The sequence below is a fragment of the Bombina bombina genome, chromosome 7, assembly GCF_027579735.1.
Source record: "Bombina bombina isolate aBomBom1 chromosome 7, aBomBom1.pri, whole genome shotgun sequence".
In the NCBI taxonomy this organism is placed as follows: Eukaryota; Metazoa; Chordata; class Amphibia; order Anura; family Bombinatoridae; genus Bombina; species Bombina bombina.
In genome coordinates, this window is record NC_069505.1 from 563446505 (window position 1) to 563467146 (window position 20642).

Here is a 20642-nt window from a genome sequence, read left to right on the forward strand (position 1 = left end):
ATAAATTATTCCTATTTAAAGCTAAATACTTACCTGTAAAATAAACCCTAATATAGCTACAATATAAATTATAATTATATTGTAGCTATTTTAGGATTAATATTTATTTTACAGGCAACTTTGTATTTATTTTAACCAGGTACAATAGCTATTAAATAGTTAAGAACTATTTAATAGCTACCTAGTTAAAATAAGTACAAAATTACCTGTAAAATAAATCCTAACCTAAGTTACAATTTAACCTAACACTACACTATCAATAAATTAATTAAATAAAATACCTACAAATAAATACAATTAAATAAACTAACTAAAGTACAAAAAAATAAAAAAAGCTAAGTTACAAAAAATAAAAAAATTAATTACAAACATAATAAAAATATTACAACAATTTTAAGCTAATTACACCTACTCTAAGCCCCCTAATAAAATAACAAAGCCCCCCAAAATAAAAAAATGCCCTACCCTATTCTAAAATACAAATAGAAAAGCTCTTTTACCTTACCAGCCCTTAAAAGGGCCTTTTGCAGGGCATGCCCCAAATAATTCAGCTCTTTTGCCTGTAAAAATAAACACAATACCCCCCCCCAACATTACAACCCACCACCCACATACCCCTAATCTAACCCAAACCCCCCTTAAATAAACCTAACACTAAGCCTCTGAAGATCTTTCTACCTTATCTTCACCTCGCCAGGTAATCCGATCCGTCCAGGCTCCGAAATCTTCATCCAAGCCCAAGCGGGGGCTGGAGATCCATCATCCGGCTGAAGTCTTCTATCAAGCGGCAAGAAGAAGTCCAGAAGAGGCTCCAAAGTCTTCATCCTATCCGGGCAGAAGAGGAGATCCGGACCGGCAACCATCTTGATCCAAGCGGCATCTTCTATCTTCATCCGATGACGAGCGGCTCCATCTTGAAGACCTCCAGCGCGGATCCATCCTCTTCTTCCGACGTCCTAAGTCCGAATGAAGGTTCCTTTAAATGACGTCATCCAAGATGGCGTCCCTCGAATTCCGATTGGCTGATAGGATTCTATCAGCCAATCGGAATTAAGGTAGGAAAAATCTGATTGGCTGATTGAATCAGCCAATCAGATTGAGCTTGCATTCTATTGGCTGTTCCGATCAGCCAATAGAATGCGAGCTCAATCTGATTGGCTGATTGGATCAGCCAATCGGATTGAACTTGAATCTGATTGGCTGATTCCATCAGCCAATCAGAATTTTCCTACCTTAATTAGGATTCTATCAGCCAATCGGAATTTGAGGGACGCCATCTTGGATGACGTCATTTAAAGGAACCTTCATTCGGATTTAGGACGTCGGAAGAAGAGGATGGATCTGCGCCGGAGGTCTTCAAGATGGAGCCGCTGCAGATTAGGGGTTAATAAGTGTAAGGCTAGGGGTGTTTAGACTCGGGGTACATGTTAGAGTGTTAGGTGCAGACTTAGGAAGTGTTTCCCCATAGGAAACAATGGGGCTGCGTTAAGAGCTGAACGCTGCTTTTTTGCAGGTGTTAGGTTTTTTTCAGCTCCAACTGCCCCATTGTTTTCTATGGGGGAATCGTGCACGAGCACGTTTTTTAAGCTGGCCGCGTCCGTAAGCACCACTGGTATTGAGAGTTGCAATGGCGGTAAATATGCTATACGCTCCCTTTTTGGAGCCTAATGCAGCCCTTCTGTGAACTCTAAATACCAGCGGTATTTAAAAAGTGCGGGGGGAAAAAAAGCCAGCGTTAGCTACGCGGGTCGTTACCGACAAAACTCTAAATCTAGCCGAATGAGAGCTTTAATAAATCAATACATAGTAAATGATTTAATACGATTAATAGACCTCAACAATGTCTCCTGTGACATTTCAGAGGCCTAGATTTGGAGTTTTGCGTTAGAAGGGGTGCGTAAGCTACGCATGCTTTTTTTTGGCCGCACCTTTTAAATACCGCTGGTATTTAGAGTTCACAGAATGGCTGGGTTTTCAGTGCGTTAGGCTCCAAAAAGGGAGCGTAGAGCATAATTTACCGCCACTGCAACTCTCAATACCAGCGGTGCTTACGGACGCGGCCAGCTTCAAAAACGTGCTCGTGCACGATTCCCCCATAGGAAACAATGGGGCAGTTTGAGCTGAAAAAAAACCTAACACCTGCAAAAAAGCAGCGTTAAGCTCCTAACGCAGCCCCATTGTTTCCTATGGGGAAACACTTCCTATGTCTGCACCTAACATTATCCCTATGTACCCCTAATCTGCTGCCCATAACACCGCCGACCCCTATATTATATTTATTAACCCCTAATCTGCCCCCCACAAAGTCGCCGCCAGCTACCTACAATAATTAACCCCTAATCTGCCGACCGGACCTCACTGCTACTATAATAAATGTATTAACCCCTAATCCGCCTCACTAACCCTATAATAAATAGTATTAACCCCTAATCTGCCCTCCCTAACATCGCTGACATCTAACTTAAAGTATTAACTCCTAATCTGCCGACCGGACCTCGCCGCTACTCTAATAAATTTATTAACCCCTAAAGCTAAGTCTAACCCTAACCCTAACACCCCCCTAAATTAAATATAATTTAAATCTAACGAAATAAATTAACTCTTATTAAATAAATTATTCCTATTTAAAGCTAAATACTTACCTGTAAAATAAACCCTAATATAGCTACAATATAAATTATAATTATATTGTAGCTATTTTAGGATTTATAATTTACCGCCACTAACCAGGTACAATAGCTATTAAATAGTTAAGAACTATTTAATAGCTAACTAGTTAAAATAATTACAAAATTACCTGTAAAATAAATCCTAACCTAAGTTACAATTAAACCTAACACTACACTAGCAATAAATTAATTAAATAAAATACTTATAATTATCTACAATTAAACCTAACCCTACACTATCAATAAATAAATTAAATAAAATACCTACAAATAAATACAATTAAATAAACTAACTAAAGTACAAAAAATAAAAAAAGCTAAGTTACAAAAAATAAAAAAATTAATTACAAACATAATAAAAATATTACAACAATTTTAAGCTAATTACACCTACTCTAAGCCCCCTAATAATAAAAAATAACAAAGCCCCCCAAAATAAAAAAATGCCCTACCCTATTCTAAAATTAAAATAGAAAAGCTCTTTTACCTTACCAGCCCTTAAAAAGGCCTTTTGCGGGGCATACCCCAAAGAATTCAGCTCTTTTGCCTGTAAAAAAAAAACCATACAATACCCCCCCCCAACATTACAACCCACCACCCACATACCCCTAATCTAACCCAAACCCCCCTTAAATAAACCTTACACTAAGCCCCTGAAGATCTTCCTACCTTGTCTTCACCATGCCAGGTATCACCGATCGCTCCAGGGTCCGAAGTCTTCATCCAAGCCCAAGCGGTGGCTGGAGATCCATCATCCGGCTGAAGTCTTCTATTAAGCGGCGGCTGAAGAGGTCCAGAAGAGGCTCCAAAGTCTTCATCCTATCCGGGCAGAAGAGTAGATCCGGACCGGCAACCATCTTCTTCCAAGCGGTGACAAGCGGCTCTATCTTGAAGACCTCCGGCGCGGATCCATCCTCTTCTTGCGACGTCCTAAGTCCGAATGAAGGTTCCTTTAAATGACGTCATCCAAGATGGCGTCCCTCGAATTCCGATTGGCTGATAGAATCCTATCAGCCAATCGGAATTAAGGTAGGAAAATTCTGATTGGCTGATGGAATCAGCCAATCAGATTCAAGTTCAATCCGATTGGCTGATCCGATCAGCCAATCAGATTGAGCTTGCATTCTATTGGCTGTTCCGATCAGCCAATAGAATGCGAGCTCAATCTGATTGGCTGATCCGATCAGCCAATCGGATTGAACTTGAATCTGGCTGATTCCATCAGCCAATCAGAATTTTCCTACCTTAATTCCGATTGGCTGATAGAATCCTATCAGCCAATCGGAATTCGAGGGACGCCATCTTGGATGACGTCCCTTAAAGGAACCTTCATTCGTCGTCTAGTCATCGGAAGAAGAGGATGGATCCGCGCCGGAGGTCTTCAAGTTGGAGCTGGTCGTCATCGGATGGAAGAACATAGAAGATGCGGCTTGGATGAAGATGTTTGTCGGTCCGGATCGACTCTTCTGCCCAGATAGGATGAAGACTTCTGCCCAAAGATGGAATTCTTTAGCCGCCGCTTGGATCCAGACTTCAGCCGGAGGATGGACGTCACTCTTCAGCCCCCACTTGGGCTTGGATGAAGATTTCGGAGGCTCTTCTGGACCGATCGGGACCCGGTGTGGTGAAGACAAGGTAGGGAGATCTTCAGGAGCTTAGTGTTAGGTTTATTTAAGGGGGGTTTGGGTTAGATTAGGGGTATGTGTGTGGTGGGTTGTAATGTTGGGGGGGGGTATTGTATGTTTTTTTTTCCAGGCAAAAGAGCTGAATTCTTTGGGGCATGCCCCGCAAAAAGCCCTTTTAAGGGCTGGTAAGGTAAAAGAGCTTTTCTATTTTAATTTTAGAATAGGGTAGGGCATTTTTTTATTTTGGGGGGCTTTATTTTTTATTATTAGGGGGCTTAGAGTAGGTGTAATTAGTTTAAAATTGTTGTAATATTTTTCTAATGTTTGTAAATATTTTTTTATTTTTTGTAACTTAGTTCTTTTTTATTTTTTGTACTTTAGTTAGTTTATTTCATTGTATTTATTTTTAGGTATTGTATTTAATTAATTTATTGATAGTGTAGTGTTAGGTTTAATTGTAACTTAGGTTAGGATTTATTTTACAGGTAATTTTGTAATTATTTTAACTAGGTAGCTATTAAATAGTTATTAACTATTTAATAGCTATTGTACCTGGTTAAAATAAATACAAAGTTACCTGTAAAATAAATATAAATCCTAAAATAGCTACAATATAATTATAATTTATATTGTAGCTATATTAGGGTTTATTTTACAGGTAAGTATTTAGCTTTAAATAGGAATAATTTATTTAATAATAACTTAGGGGGGGTGTTAGTGTTGGGGTTAGACTTAGCTTTAGGGGTTAATACATTTATTATAGTAGCGGTGAGGTCCGGTCGGCAGATTAGGGGTTAATAATTGTAGATAGGTAGCGGCGACGTTGAGGGGGGCAGATTAGGGGTTAATAAATATAATATAGGGGTCGGCGGTGTTAGGGGCAGCAGATTAGGGGTACATAAGTATAACGTAGGTGGCGGCGGTGTGCGGTCGGCAGATTAGGGGTTAAAAAATGTAATTGAGTGGCGGCGATGTGGGGGGACCTCGGTTTAGGGGTACATAGGTAGTTTATGGGTGTTAGTGTACTTTAGAGCACAATAGTTAAGAGCTTTATGAACCGGCGTTAGCCCAGAAAGCTCTTAACTCCTGACTTTTTGCTGCGGCTGGAGTTTTGTCGTTAGATTTCTTACGCTCACTTCAGCCACGACTCTAAATACCAGCGTTAGAAAGATCCCATTGAAAAGATAGGATACGCAATTGGCGTAGGGGGATCTGCGGTATGGAAAAGTCGCGGCTGGAAAGTGAGTGTTAGATTCTTTCCTGACTGACTCCAAATACCAGCGGGCGGTGAAAACCAGCGTTAGGAGCCTCTAACGCTGGTTTTGACGGCTACCGCCAAACTCTAAATCTAGGCGAGAGTGTTTTGCACATGTGCAAGATAATAGACTGATTCCAAATGGCCATGAAATTGTTGTAAAGATGTCCAAAATACCCTTTCCTTCTTAATACAGGGAGAGTCCACAGCTTGCATTCCTTACTTGTGGTAAATAATGAACCTGGCCACCAGGAGGAGGCAAAGACACCCCAGCCAAAGGCTTAAATGCCTCCCCTACTCCCCTCATATCCCAATAATTATTTGCCTTTCATCACAGGAGGATGGCAGATAAGTGTCAGAAGATTTTCGGAGTAGTTCCTATGAAGGGTATCTTCCCTTCGATATGGGACTGGAGTTTAAAGTAGTCCTGTCAGCCTCTCAGTGAGAGCATGGGCGAAAGTTAGGGTCTGGAGATGCAGTTAGAGTCTAGTTGCGAAACCATCCAGACTCAGATTAACAGCTCCTTAAGCAATCAGTGTTGACAAGTGTCACTGCCTGCTTTTTCTTCACTCAAGTCCATGTCAGAAGCAATGCTGAGATCTGTCAAACTTGAAGGGCTGTGTTTCTGTTCCACAGCATGTATTCCGTTAAGATCGTTTTGATTTTTACACACTGTTATATGTAATGAAAAAACGCTAGAAGACAGGGTCACAGTGTGACTCCTTTATCTTTATAAAATCAAGGGTTAATATCTCCAGAGGGAAATTATTAAACAGTGGGGTTTAATCATATATTTATTTGATTTTGTGCTGCTTTATGTGTGAGATGTTATTGGGCTCATAGGCTGTTATGGAACGTACAGGTTTCACTTCACTTTGAGAGCTGCACAGTTTATAAGCTTGGCTCGCTTTTTCTCATAGCTGGGACGGTCCTGCATTGTGCACAATGTGACTATAAGGTGCTTTTTTTCTTTGATTAAAATAAAGATCATTTTATTTTTTGAGTCTCATTTAACTATGGAGAATTCTGTTAAACTTAAAGGGCGGGGGCGGAGCTAGCCTTCAAGGGAGCAAGACATGTTCCGGTGTAGCTCCTGACTATATATGCTTAGTAATAGATAACATCCCTATAAATTCCCACTAAGTGTGTCACAAATTTAACTAAAGAAGGGACAACAGCAACTTCTGATCTAAGAGACGACTGGAGGCACAGAAATCTTCAGAAGAGTTAGTTATTTTGTCTGGAGACATCCACGCGGCCTACCACATCATTACCTAGAGAGTTGCTGGGTGCCGGGGCTCGTGGGCAGCAGTGATCTGATTAATGAACATCTGGACAGTGCTACTATAGATATAGCGACAACGTGCAGCATATTAGCTTATAAAGCTAATCACTCAATAGGTCCACTTTACTATTATTGACCTAAACCCATACTCAAGATGGCGCAGATACTCCTACTACTACAACGGCTGGGGGATAAAATGGACACTCACTTTCTCAAGCTGCGGCAGAATTTATATTGCAGCGGACTCCTATAAAAGAGGATCGCGGACCCAGCAGGGAGAACATTCAGATTCAGGACAATTTACCAGCTACCTCCTCCGCCTTTCTATCGCTGGGACCTGAGGATGATTACAACTTTGCTGACTCATGCATGGACACTTGCCAATTCACTCCCTTAGAGGATGATGTGCGGTTCTTATGGCTTTGTCCATCTGGACAAAGCAGCCGGGCTCATTCTCTGATAATAGTGAGCGCTACCCGGAGCCTGCTGAAATAGTCTATCTAATGGATCCCTATGTTCAAGGAGGTAATTACGCCGTCCCCCCAGCTCCTGGTATCAAGGTTTCAGAGTCCAGACAGAGCTTGTCAGTACATATCACTCCAGATGACGACTCCCTTATACAGAAGGCGAACATCGACACGGACAGACACTTGCGTCCAACGGAGGTTCTCCTATATACCGAAGCTTTACGAGACTATTCTTTATTACAAGACTCTGCATATAAAAGAACTCTGATGAACCCCCCAGAACCCTGAGACTGCTGCTTATGGCTCCCTACTCAGGCCTCCTCACCACAGGAGTTGGGTAAAGAACTCAATAGTTTTATGCCTGCACCGTTGAGGACATGTGTCGCAGAGGCTGTATACCCTAGCTTAAAAGTTCATAATTGTTTATTGGTTATCCTAGTTTTATACTACAACACATGGAACTTCCTCCTTGGTACCTTCTGGTTTCTGAACATTTATGGCAAAATTCTCTCTTAATTATAGATTAGCATACAGTTTTTATGTTTTATGAAGAGGCTTTAATATTTATAGCGAACCCTTGATCTTTGACCCCTTATTGTTATTTACTTCAGTTTTTTTTTTTTTTAAATTACCCTGTTAACCCATGAACATGAATAATCCCATTAACTGCAATACTTATCCCTGGGTCTCTATAGTTGCATAAATAAGTATCCTATACACAAACGTTATTAGATAACTAATCTTTGGGCTGTTTCTGGTATTAACTATATTTATTCAATGCTACAACAACTTTCAGCCTCCAATTATATACAGATGCCTTAATTTCAATGTATCTCCCAATAGCACACAATCCTACCTTGTACAGACTAGAGTAGTCTCTTTGATGGCGAGGTTGAAACACGTCGCTCTCACAGAGATTCATTGCATTCTATAAGTCTTTGAGCAACTTGATATTAGTAAATTGCATACACTGCAATATATTATATAGCCACAAGCTAGCGAGGATGCTTCATCACTCTGTATTTCTTGTTACGTCGGAGCTCATAGGCTTTCTTACCAGAGATTACGCATATGGTTACACTCTTTTTTTAGTACCCCCTAAGTCTCTGAGTGCATTATATATAAAAGAACACATTGACATAGTGTTGGCCTTGGTTATATTGCAATGTTCTACACTAGCTTGTATCTGCATTTCATCCTCCAGATTCGGTACATATGTATGGTCTCTGAAACATACTGACATACATAGAAGTCTTAACTCTTTACAATAGGTAGCTCTCCAGATGCATAATTGTGATAGTTTGTACATGATATTCTGTTCAAGGCCGTATTATTATGGCCTATTCTAAATTGAAGCTAATATCTCTCTAGGCCTATACTATTATAGCACTGGATTATAAAGCTCAACCCTGAAAAGGGAAATCTTGTCATATTTATTGGGAGTAATCCTTATTTGTTTTATACCCAGAAGGGCTAGAGGTCTAAGGGTCCAACTGGATAATCACCCTAACTGGCTCCGCCCCCTCCTTCCCCCCCACCCCTCCTTTATTATCTCATTCAGAGTGGCTCTTTCCAGCTGTATTTCCTTCTTTTCTCCTCTCCAACAAACCCATGAAGCTTACTCCCCGTTATGCCCCAACCTACTCTAAATAGATAAACTACACTTTGGATTTTGTCGCATCTAGGGGACCACTTTCACTCCTAATGAAAAACTGAGGTTTCATTATGATATGCTCCAGACACTCATATTTACCATACATTAGTTTCTTAAGCTATTCATCTTATATTTTACATGCAATATCCAAAAACTTTTAGGTATAGTACCATAACTTGTACCAGATGCTTCTCTCTTATTGTTGAGATTGTTATATTGTATAATTGAAGCTCTCTTTTGTATGTGCTGTATATGGCATATCAGTGTTTTAGGCACAGCAATCATCACAATAGTAATACTTATGCCTTAATGTTTTAGCTAAACTTTATTTTATGTATGTGAACTGTATGATTTGCTTTTATTAACTTCAATTTATGTCTGGACATATCTCTTGTTTTGTTACTAAAGTTTATCACCTCAATAAAAAATGATGATAAAAAAAAAAAAAAAAAACTTAAAGGGCACTCCCTCTATTACAGAGAGTGATACCTGCATATATAATGTTGTCATGTTTGATATCTCTAAGGGCACCTCGACCCGTGAGGTGCACACCCTACAATCATCTTGTAATACACATGCAGTTTCCCTTTGCACTGTTAATCCTCCATTGGGAGGTGGCCTGTTTACACCAGACGTTACTGTGAACCTTCATATGGCGGCATCTGCGGCCTTTATTGATTTACCTCGCACTGCTAAGCGCAAGCGAAAGGTTAAGTCTTACACTCCTGCCCAAGGAGCATCATGTAGTTTTGTTGGTTATACCCGATCAGTTATCTGAGGATGCGGTTCTCTCTGAGGCTCCAGAGTATGAACTGGCTGGGTTGGAGTCTCTTACCTTTAATCCTTCGACGATGGAGGATACACTTTTTAGATTTAGAGTTGATAGTCTACGCTTTCTTCTCTAGGAAGTTTTGACAATATCGGAGGTTCCTAGGTTCGATAGGCCAGCCGAACCTTTGTATCCTTAATCAGACGGCAAGCTTGAGTCTACCTTTCTGGTTTCCCTATTCCGGGCTCAATAGAGGGGTTGTTTTTCTTCAACATCCAACCTGGCAGACACTATTGTGCGATTGCCAAATGTATTTTTTCCCCGTTTGGAGATAATTCATTGTATTTAGAGCTGCTGGATTTAAGGGTGGAAACACTTTTTTAAAAGATGTTTTATTTTAAGGGATTATTTTTACTGATGGCGTCTGTTGCCGAAGTTGCTGGAGTGGTTACCTATTGATGCATTTCCTTCTCGAATGTGTCGAGGTGATCCCTCGTCAAGTTCTAGATAGAATTATGGCCTTGCAGTTTATAATTCTTTGTTATACATTTATGCAGATTACTAGCCCAAATCTAGGGCTTAAGGTTTTTTCTGCTCAGGCTGTGAGTCGCTCTGACAGACATGCCTTCTGAGTTTAATCTCTTTCCTTCTCTTTATGGGAAGGATTTGATTTGGTTCTTCTACCTTTACAGTTACAGTCCTCTTTCCATTTGAGAAGAGAACATTTCTGAGGAATTCGGCCCAGCGTCAGAGATTTCCGCTAGGCCAGAGCAACCCAAGAGTTCTGGGAAGCTGGCTCAATCCCGGATTAAGTCCAAGCAGGGCAAGAAGCCCACCGATTCCAAGTCGGCACGGAGGCATGGCCCCCAATCCTTTCCTGGATGGCGTAGGGGGCAATCTACGCTCCTTTCATTTGCTTGGTTCAGGTATATGCAGTATCCAAAGTTTCCGCAGGTCATAGATCAGGGTTTGCTTTTCTCAAGTCTGTCTCCTAGACCATAAAGAAGGGATTCCTTTCTGGGTTGTGTGTGGGATATGTCCTCCCTAGGACTCATTGTCCCACTTCCTATTGCAGAGAGAGGTTGGACAAACCTTCTTTTGGTCCTAGAAGGGGAAAGGAACCTTCCGTCCTTTTCTGGACCTACAGTGATTTAGCAACTTTTCTGACTGTCACCTCGTTTGAGATGGAGACAGTAAGGTCTATTTTTCCCTTAGTAAACGAAGGGCAGTTCATGACCTCTATTGATCTGTAGATTGCCTACCTTGTGATCCCCGGCTACCCCGACTGGGTAGCTCCACCAAAGGGGTCCTTCCACTGCCTGGAACAAGCTGCTATGTAGCCCAGGAAAGTGACTCTAGCAGGAACCCACCTAAATGACTAGACAGACTATCATTCAGGTGAAATAAGAACTGACTTTATTGGGACACACATCTTTTATACATACAACTCATCGTAATAAGACATGAGACAATGCCACAGTTTTCCCACCATTCCCGCCCCTCCAGACAGGCTAGCGCCGGCCATAGCAACCTACAGATTCCCAGTACCCAGGGGTGGCGGTTTTCAGGGTGATCCCGGGGGAGCTGCGGCGGCACTTCCAGGGTGTCATTTTAAAGCTCTCAGTCCCCAAAATCTACAGTGGCTGGGGACCGGAGTTATGCTGGTTTAAATGTCCACCTGGAAGTCCAGGGAGAATAGGGGGAACCGGAACCCCTGGTTCCCAAGGGAGCTCCCTTCAGGCAATCACCCCACCTCTGGCCCACCCTGAAAGACAGCAAACCCCAGAAGAGCGGAGCTCTGGGACAAAGGGCCACTGGAGTGACCTGGGTCAAAGGGCACCAATAATCCTGGATGATGCGGCCGACCGGTAGTTCCAAGGGCCTGGCCAGCCGAAGGGGAAAGTGGCAGTCAGCGACCAGCTCTTCCAAGATGACATTCCATAGGCAAAACAACGGGAACAGAGGGTCTGGGGAATCACGGTTGCTCTGAGGAGCCCAAAACCACTGAGAGACAGCAGGGGTGAGGCCATAGGGGGGTAAGGGATCAATCCCGGCAGCCCAGTATCCGTGACAACTCCCCCCCTCCAGTTCGGCAGACCTGGCTAGATCCACATACGAGTTGGCCTGGGGATGTCCAAAGAATTTATGCCACTTCAGTCCGCCGGGAAAGTCCGTCAGCGTTCCCATTGCTTTTTCCTGGATGGTACTGAATGTCAAAGTTGAATGGCTGCAGGGCTAGGCTTCACCTCAACATTCTTCCGTTTTCCCCGGAAACTCAGTTGAGCCATACAAGGGGATTATGGTCAGTGAGGATGGTGAAGGGTCTTCCATATAGGTAGGGCTGCAACTTCTTCAAAGCCCCTACCAGCGCCAGACACTCTTTCTTGACCGCCACGTAGCCTACTTCCCGTGGTAGCAGTTTTTGACTGATGTAGGCAACGGGGTGATCCTGTCCTTCTTCCTCGTCCGCCTGGCTTAGTATGGCCCCCAACCCAAACATAGAGGCATCTGTGTGGACAGAAAAGCGTTTGGCTAGGTTAGGAGCAGCCAGTACTGAAGCAGAGTTTAAAGCTGACTTAATACTCTGGAAGGCTTTTTCACACTCGGGGGACCAAAGGACCTGTCGGGGAAGTCGTTGTCAGGTCAGTCAGGGGTTTGGCGAGGGTACTGTAATTGGGGACAAACCTCCGGTAGTAGCCTGCAGTACCCAGAAAGGCAAGGACTTGGGTTTTGGTCCTGGGGGTGGGCCAGTTAGCCACTGCCTCTACCTTGCTTACCGCAGCTGACATGGTGGCCCAAGTACTTGGTCGTGAGTGAGCTCGTCTCAGGTGCAGTAATATAGAGGTCCAGACCAGATATTTATCAAACAAGGGCTCACCTCAGGAGAGGTCATCTTTGTTACACTGTTGCAACATTGTCCCAGCACAAAAACACAGCAACGCAAGACTAACACATTTTCATATACATGCATTTTTATACTATTACAGTTCCTTACAAAGCAGAGTGCTAATTGGCTGATAATGATTGGCCAATAAATCTCACGTGATTAGTGGTTACTAGGAAAGGGGAAAAAAAAAAAAACAGGTCCTCTATGTTAAAATTTGGGAGATATGTTTTCTTGGAATGTGACCAGAGGCTAGTTGGCTAATTGGATTGAGAAGTTGATACTGTACAGAGAAGCCTTGGATTTTACCTTGAGTTTCAGATATTTAGAAAACTTTGTATGGGAGAAACCATAACTTTAAGATGTACTGATACATACTTATTAGGCTAAAAGTAAGTTGTTAAAGATACATCACTTATTAGAAAATACAGAAGTAATATATCTGCAGTTTCAGAGAAGAGTTCAGTAAAAGAAAAGGAAAAGTTTGGTTAAACATATAAAATAATGAAAATATAATAAGCAGCTCATAACATTCCCCCCTTTGATCGCAAACGTCAAAGTGCCGCGATCACAAAAAGTAAATGTGACTCATGGCGGTTTGACAATCACAATGCTATTAGGACATGGGTGCTCGCGTCCAAGATGGTTCACAGGATTACAAGAGGGTAAGCAAAAACAAGGTAGGAGTGAAGTTATTAGGTAGTAGGCAATTCCGCTATTACCGGACGCTAGTCGCCATCAGGTGGAGTAGACAACTACCTAAACATTCCTATGCTGTATATGTGTGTGTGGCATGACATAGTGCAGAAACATCCCCTCCCAGATTTATTAACAATCCCCATCATTCTTGCAGAGTTGATGGCGAATAGTGGGTTGTCAGGCAGTATCATGGCATGTTTGGGAGGTGAAGGAATTCTGCACCTGTGAAGGAAATATAGAGAGTGTAAGTATAAGGTAATGCAATATGAAAGCAAAATAAAACAATACAGAAAGACAATGAAGAAATAGAAACCACCAGGGAGGGAAAAAGGAGTGGGTTATGAGTATACAGGCTACGACCGGGGTGGCCATCAAGGTAGATGATGGTCCATGGTCTCTCCGTGGCCAGTTTCCCAATGTAGGAAAGTTCTAGACGATCCTAGGGACGTAGTGCATCCTGCATAGGGATAAGACAGGGAATTTTAGGGCACAGCTGGTGGGTAGGCAATAACATTGTAAGATCAAGAGGTCAAAAGAGACATAGAGTAGGAGAGAAGTAGGTGAACTCAGAAGAAATCAGGGTCAAGAGAGACCTCAACATGGTGGGGAGATTCAAAACGGATAGAGGCAAACAAGTATTTGGGAGAAGAATGAAACACAGTGAAAACATTCTTGCATGTAGAGATTAGACCAGGTACACATTGTATACAGCAACACATCAGTATAAGGCATACTATAATAACAATGCCATACAGAAAAAGGGAGTGTAACCATCCCAAATTGGGTAGTCAATCAAAGAGATGGTTAAAAATACCGCCAAGGCCAAATTTGTCATCAATCACATCTTGGACATCCTGGGATAGGGACCTAATAACTGTGAGATGGTGACTCAAATTAAGTGATTGATCAGTAACATAGGTACAACATTCTTTGCTCACAAGACTACACCCCCCCTCCCCTCCTTGGGATGCCAGGAGTTAATCAAGGGCCATCCTATTCTGCAATGCTAGTTGTCTAAGCTGTTTCAACTCTTGGGCCACACTCTGAACAACTCCTGCACTCTCATTCATGAAGGTCTGTAGTATCACAGATAACATGATGATGTCCTGATGATTCAGGTAGACACCAACGGCCGGGAGGATAGCTCGACCAGTTGAATCTCCAGCATACTGTTGGACAAGGGGGAGCAGCGAGCTTCCAGATTCATGTTTATTGTGAATTGGGCCCAAGGGCAGCGTGGGGACAACACGGATGGCTGGGGTTACCACACCCAGGAAGCAGATGGCTGTATAGTTACCAGGGAGGACTGACACCGCTGTCTGTCCACATATCCAATACAACCCAGGGGGTGGTCTGCTGAGGAAAGATTGTACAAGGGATGGGGAAACAAAAGTACAATTGGGGCCCTGGAGGAAACAAAAAAGTGCAGTGAGATTATAATTCACAGTTAGGACCATACCAGAGGAATTTACCAGCCAGAAATGAGTGCCATTACTGGAGATTACATACTCACATAGGGAGGCACCCAACCGCACCGTACCTTGGCCAATTTCCCTGCAGATAGTACCATATGAGGTGCCTCCCAAAGAGATAAATTTACCTGATAGGTTGAACAATGGTGTACCTGGAGGAATAAAAGTAGACAAATCAAAGGTAAACAAATCAACATTAATACCCATAAGAGGAATACCCCCCTTATGATGAGTGGGAATGCGAGCACAAATATAACAATTGCCCTCGGTGTGATTGGCTATAGTTTGGAGTAGGACAACGTGTGAGTTTAGTCCCCATTCACCTAAAGAATAGTTCTCTGTGGACAATTGGGCATTAGGTAAATTATCATTATGGGGGAAAGAATCATGGGGGTAAATAGGGGTTGTGGCAGAAGTAGTTACAGGGGAACGTCAAGCAAGAAGGGGTGACTTTAGTTTCTCAGCTACCCACTTCATAATTTTCAAACCACATTCACTAGTGGGGCTATGCAAATAGACTGGATAACAAACCCCTTAGGACCTTTAAATACGAACTTTGAGTATAATTACTTGTTGAGGGCAGCTAGTAGTGGGAGGGAAAACTGCCACAGATACAAGGTTACCAGAACAAGATTATTTAGTAAAGGGGTTAGGACAAACACACTGACCAGGAGACACATATTGGGAAATAGAGTAAGAGAGCATGGTCAAAAGTGTGACACAAAACAAAGGAGACATATTGAGGGATGTTACTCAAGATATCAACAGAGTAGTGAGACAATGAAAATAAGAGTTAGAAATACAGATCTTTCAGTTTCACTCATTCAGCTAGTGAGATTTCACTATTTCTGGTTAGTCTGAGTTTCAAACCCGGAAGGGTCTGAATTAACCAATCGTCGTCAGGGGTCTTGGTTACCCCAGCTTCTTCTTTCTTTGGCTTGTTGCAGGCTGCTTCTTTGTCTGGGCTGTATCTTTTACACCTGGAGTAGTGGATCCAAGAGTCGACCTCAGCAACTTTGATAGCTGTTGGAGTAGTCAGCAAAACCAGGAAGGGACCTTTCCAGAGAGGCTGCAGTGGCTTTTTTTTTATAGGTCTGGACTAAAATGAAGTCACCTGACTGGAAGGGGTGTGCAGTCACATCCAATGGTAAGGGCTGAGAGAGAGAGGCATGTCTGTGGAGAGAATGTAATTGCTTTTGCAGTTGCAAAAGATAGGCAGTTAAAGGGACAGTCTACACCAGAATTTTTATTGTTTTAAAAGATAGATAATCCCTTTATTACCCATTTCCCAGTTTTGCATAACCAACACAGTTATAATAATATACGTTTAACCTCTGTGATTATCTTGTATCTAAGCCTCTGCAAACTGCCCCTTTTTCAGTTCTTTTGACAGACTTGCAGTCTAGCCAATCAGTGCCTGCTCCCAGATAACTTCTCGTGCACGAGCACAGTGTTATCTATATGAAATACATGAACTAACACCCTCTAGTGGTGAGAAACTGTTAAAATGCAATCTGAAAGAGGTGGGCTTCAAGGTCTAAGAAATTAGCATATGAACCTCCTAGGTTAAGCTTTCAACTAAGAATACCAATAGAACAAAACAAAATTGGTGATAAAAGTAAATTGGAAAATTGTTTAAAATTACATGCTCTATCTGAATCATGAAAGTTTATTTTGGCCTAGACTGTCCCTTTAATTATACATCACCTACTGCAAGGTCAGGCAGGTGTAAGGTGTTGGCACTATACAAAGGAGGTGGCCTACCAAACAACAGTTCATATGGTGAGAGCTTGAGGGTCCCCCTATGGTTTGTGCGAGTTCCAAACAGTGCCAGGGGCAAAAAGCATCTACCCATTTAAGGCTTGCTTGAGAACAAATTTTAGCAATAGTCTGTTTTTGGGTCTGGTTCTTTCTTTCCACTTGGCCTGATCTTTCTGGATGCCAAGGGGTATGGAGATGCCAAGTAAAGCCTAAGGCTAATGTCAGTTGCTGAATAATATTACTTGTGAAATGTGTTCCTCTGTTAGATTCAATTACTCTGGGAGGCCAAACCTAGGTATGAGTTCTTTTAGCATTCACTTGGCAACTTCTTGGACTTTCACAGTTCTTGTAGGAAAGGCCTCGACCCATCCAGTAAGTTGGTCCACTATCACAAGTAAATGTTTGAAACCCCTACAGGGAGGTATGTCAGAAAAGTCAATTTGTAAACATTCAAAAGTTTGAAATGCCCATGGGCATCCGCCTGGTGGGCCTTTAGGTTCCCCCCTTGGATTGAATTGAGCACGTCTCACAATTCAATAGAACCCATTTTGCAGCTTGATGGGGGGGGCAAACCACTGTCTGTTAAGGGTTTCAGCAAGTTGTGTGGTACCTCAGTGTGTTTGGTTATGCAGAAAGGATAGCATAAGAGAGAGGTGTGGTTGAGGTAGAGCAGGGCATCCATCTGGAGTGGACCAGATACCAAAAGAGTCACAGGTAACACCAAGAATAGTCCAGAGGTGAACAGTTTGTTTAGGAAGAGAAGTGTAAAGAGAAGACAATGTAGTGTCAAAAGGGTGAGGTTTGTGAGTGGGGGTGAGAGAAGGATAAATGGCAGAGAAGCTGCATGCTAAGCAATTTGATTAGCATAACTATTACCAAGTGAAATGGGTTCCTGTGAGTGGGTGTGTGCTTTGCAATGCATGACAGAGATGGAAGTGGGTAAATGGATTGAGTCAAGGAGTGCAGAAATTTGTGGTGCATTGGCAATTTGGGTACCAGCAGAAGTTAGAAAACCCCTTAATTTCCATAATTGACCAGTGGCATATACAATCCCTAAAGCATATTTACTATCAGTGTAAAAGTTTACTGACCTGTCCTTTGAGAGCTGACAAGCAAGTGTGAGTGCATGTAGCTCAGCCGCTTGGGCACTGTAGTGAGATGGGAGGGGCTCGGCCTCTATAACAGAATCTGTCATGACTACACCAGAAACATTCACCATCCTCAAATTTCCATCACAGAACAGTGTCCAATCCAGGCTAGGTAGAGGCACATCAGAGAGGTCATCCCTTGGTTTGGAGGAAAAGAGAGATACAGATAAACAGTCATAGTGTGGGGTACCATCATCAGGCAGAGGTAACAAAGTTGCTGGGTTGAGAGAGGTACAGTGGATGATAGTGATATTAGAAGGTACAAGAAGCAATGTCTCATACCTAGTGAGACATTGGTTTAAAAAAATGTTGTGTATTTGTCTGACTGAGTAAGAGGTGTACTGCGTGTGGCACATAAATGTGTAAAGAATGTCCCTGTACAAGCTCCTATCCTCTATTTTGGCATTTGAAATAGCTGATTTAGTCTGTGGTATACCCACCTATAGTAAAAGTTTTATACTGGAGTCTCATCTATCAATCAGCCTAAGTAAACAAGCCAGTAATAAGAAACCACACTCACAGGGGTGCAGGATAGTTAAAGGGACAGTTTACCCAAATTAAGAATAATTTTTAATTGAAACTGCTTGACATAGTTAAATATACTAGTGCTGAGCATACAATAAACCTTATTTTCTTTCTCTGTAAATATTTTTTTTTTTAAATCTCAGATTTTATATCAGTTTGCCTATACCCCTTTAAATATTTTTTTTTCCTGCCTTCTGTGCATAGCACTTGCTCCACCCCCTGACTCGGTGTTGAGCAGTGAGCAGTTTTTTTTTTAGAGCCTGAATACTTTCAGGTCAGTGATATCTCTCAGTTTGCAACTTATTTGAAGAGAAAAAGAAAACGTTTGCAACATGCAATTCCACTCCTGTATTAGAATAGACTTTTACACAGACCTGTATGTATTCAACTCAGAAGTCAAATCCACATCGGCATGAAGCCTCAATCAGCTGGAAAGCAAATGTAACTCTGCTAGTCTCACGGATTTTATATTATACTGTGTATATATATATACAAGGAAAGGTCTGCACAAGGTGATTATGTAAGCAAACTATTGTAAAACAAACTAAAGTAAAAATATAGAAAATCATCCAGGTCTTATGCAATTATTATGCTCCCAGAGACAGGACCAGTAAACACAGCAGATTTGCATAATCAACAAATGCAAGATAACAAGACAATACAATAGCATTTAGTCTGAATTTCAAATGAGTAGTAGATTCTTTTCTAACACATTTCTAAGTTATGTATATTTCCACTCCCCCTGTACTATGTGATAGCAATCAGCCAATCACAAATGCATATACGTATAGTCTGAGTTCTTGCACATGCTCAGTAGGAGCTGGTGACTAAAAAAAAAATGTAAATATAAAAGACTGCACATTATTTTTAATGGAAGTAAATTGGAAAGTTGTTTAAAATTACATGCTGTATCTGAATCATGAAAATGTTATAAAACCTTGGTGTCCCTTTAAATGTAAAGTGTGGGGAGTGATATTTAAATTTATTTTGTTAGCTGCTGATTGTGTGTGCACATTGGAGGTTTACTGCCTTTAGCATATCATTTACTAAAGCACTTTGATTGGCCATGGGGTGGGGTAATAGAGCATTGCAGCAATGCCCTTTTATCAGGGCATTCCAGGGACATTTAGCTGAACTGCAAAGAAGAAGATAAAAAATGTAAAAAAAATAATATATTTTACATTTTGTGTATTATCTTCTTTTCTTGTTAATCCAGTGTTATTGCTACTCATGAACCCCTTTCCCATGAGTGAACTGGTCCTTTAAGTAATAAAAATGACAATTTTCCATTGCTCTGTCTAAGCACTGAGCTGTGATTTTACAGACAAATCTAAGATAATGAGATATTCTTATTATCTAAAATTCAACCCATTGCAATCAACTGTGTTTTGAAAGCATAAAACCAGCTACTTCATATATATACAAATAAACTTGCAAATGCAATTTCTCCTATATTTAATACTATGCAGCTTGCATAACAAGTCATTGAAAATACATTAATATAAAAACAATTTTACAGTGTACTGTCCCCATAAGGTCTGACCATTTATCATGTATATTACATATTCAACCTTATTGTCTTATTTACCATTAAAACTCCACCTCCCAACTGCATCACAACCTGCATATACTTAAATATTTATTGCAAAAGAAACAGACCCAAATACTTTATATACATCTAATGACACACAGTCCATAATACAGCAAAGAAGCAGAACTCCAATGGCAAACAAGACACGTTTTTTTACCTTATTATCTTTCCACAAATATACTTAACCCATTAATCATATACAAGAAAAACTCTCATATTTACTAGAGCGTGACAAAAATGACACACACCATCGCAATTTCAAAGTCCTTAGTTACTGCACTTGCATATATTTTATATGCCTCAAACAGATGGAAACACTTTAAATCTCTTATCAGCCCATACATAAAATAAATATCACTTAAAACTAAAAAAAAATGCTATTATTGGCACACAAAATTAAGAACATACATATGACTTTAAAACCAAGTTACAGCAATAACAAGCAAATCCTTACGTCATCAAATTTCTTAGCTAAGAATCCCTGATACACACACACAGCTCCAGCCTGCATCAAACATCAAGGCCAGCTTTCTTTTGCAGCGATCGTACACAGAATTCATATCAACTCGCATACCTCAAATATTTCACTCCCAGCATTTATTCTAAAGCAATGTTAACATACATGAAACTTTTAGTAATACAGAAAACACATTTTCATTTGGGTTTTGACGTCCGCAACCCTACTATTCTCAAACAGATAATAGTAGTCCATCTGGTCAGGGCATATATCAACCAGAAGATTGCGGAGGGCAATTAATTTAGAGAGCTCAAAGGACCCAAATCTCGGCCACCTTAATTCAGGATCAAGGCTGAGGGTATAGGAAACTCAGAGCTCTGT

At 41.3% G+C, this 20642-nt stretch overlaps 1 protein-coding gene across 1 annotated transcript in view; it reads left to right on the forward strand.

The window, feature by feature from the left end:
- The window catches only part of LOC128636567 (major histocompatibility complex class I-related gene protein-like), an 86833-nt gene that overhangs the window by 49426 nt on the left and 16765 nt on the right, over positions 1–20642 (forward strand). Inside the window, exons 5-6 of the mRNA XM_053689561.1 lie at positions 10417–10610; positions 10720–10917. Of these exons, the coding sequence (XP_053545536.1) occupies positions 10417–10610; positions 10720–10917 (392 nt within the window). The remainder of the gene's footprint in view (positions 1–10416; positions 10611–10719; positions 10918–20642) is intronic.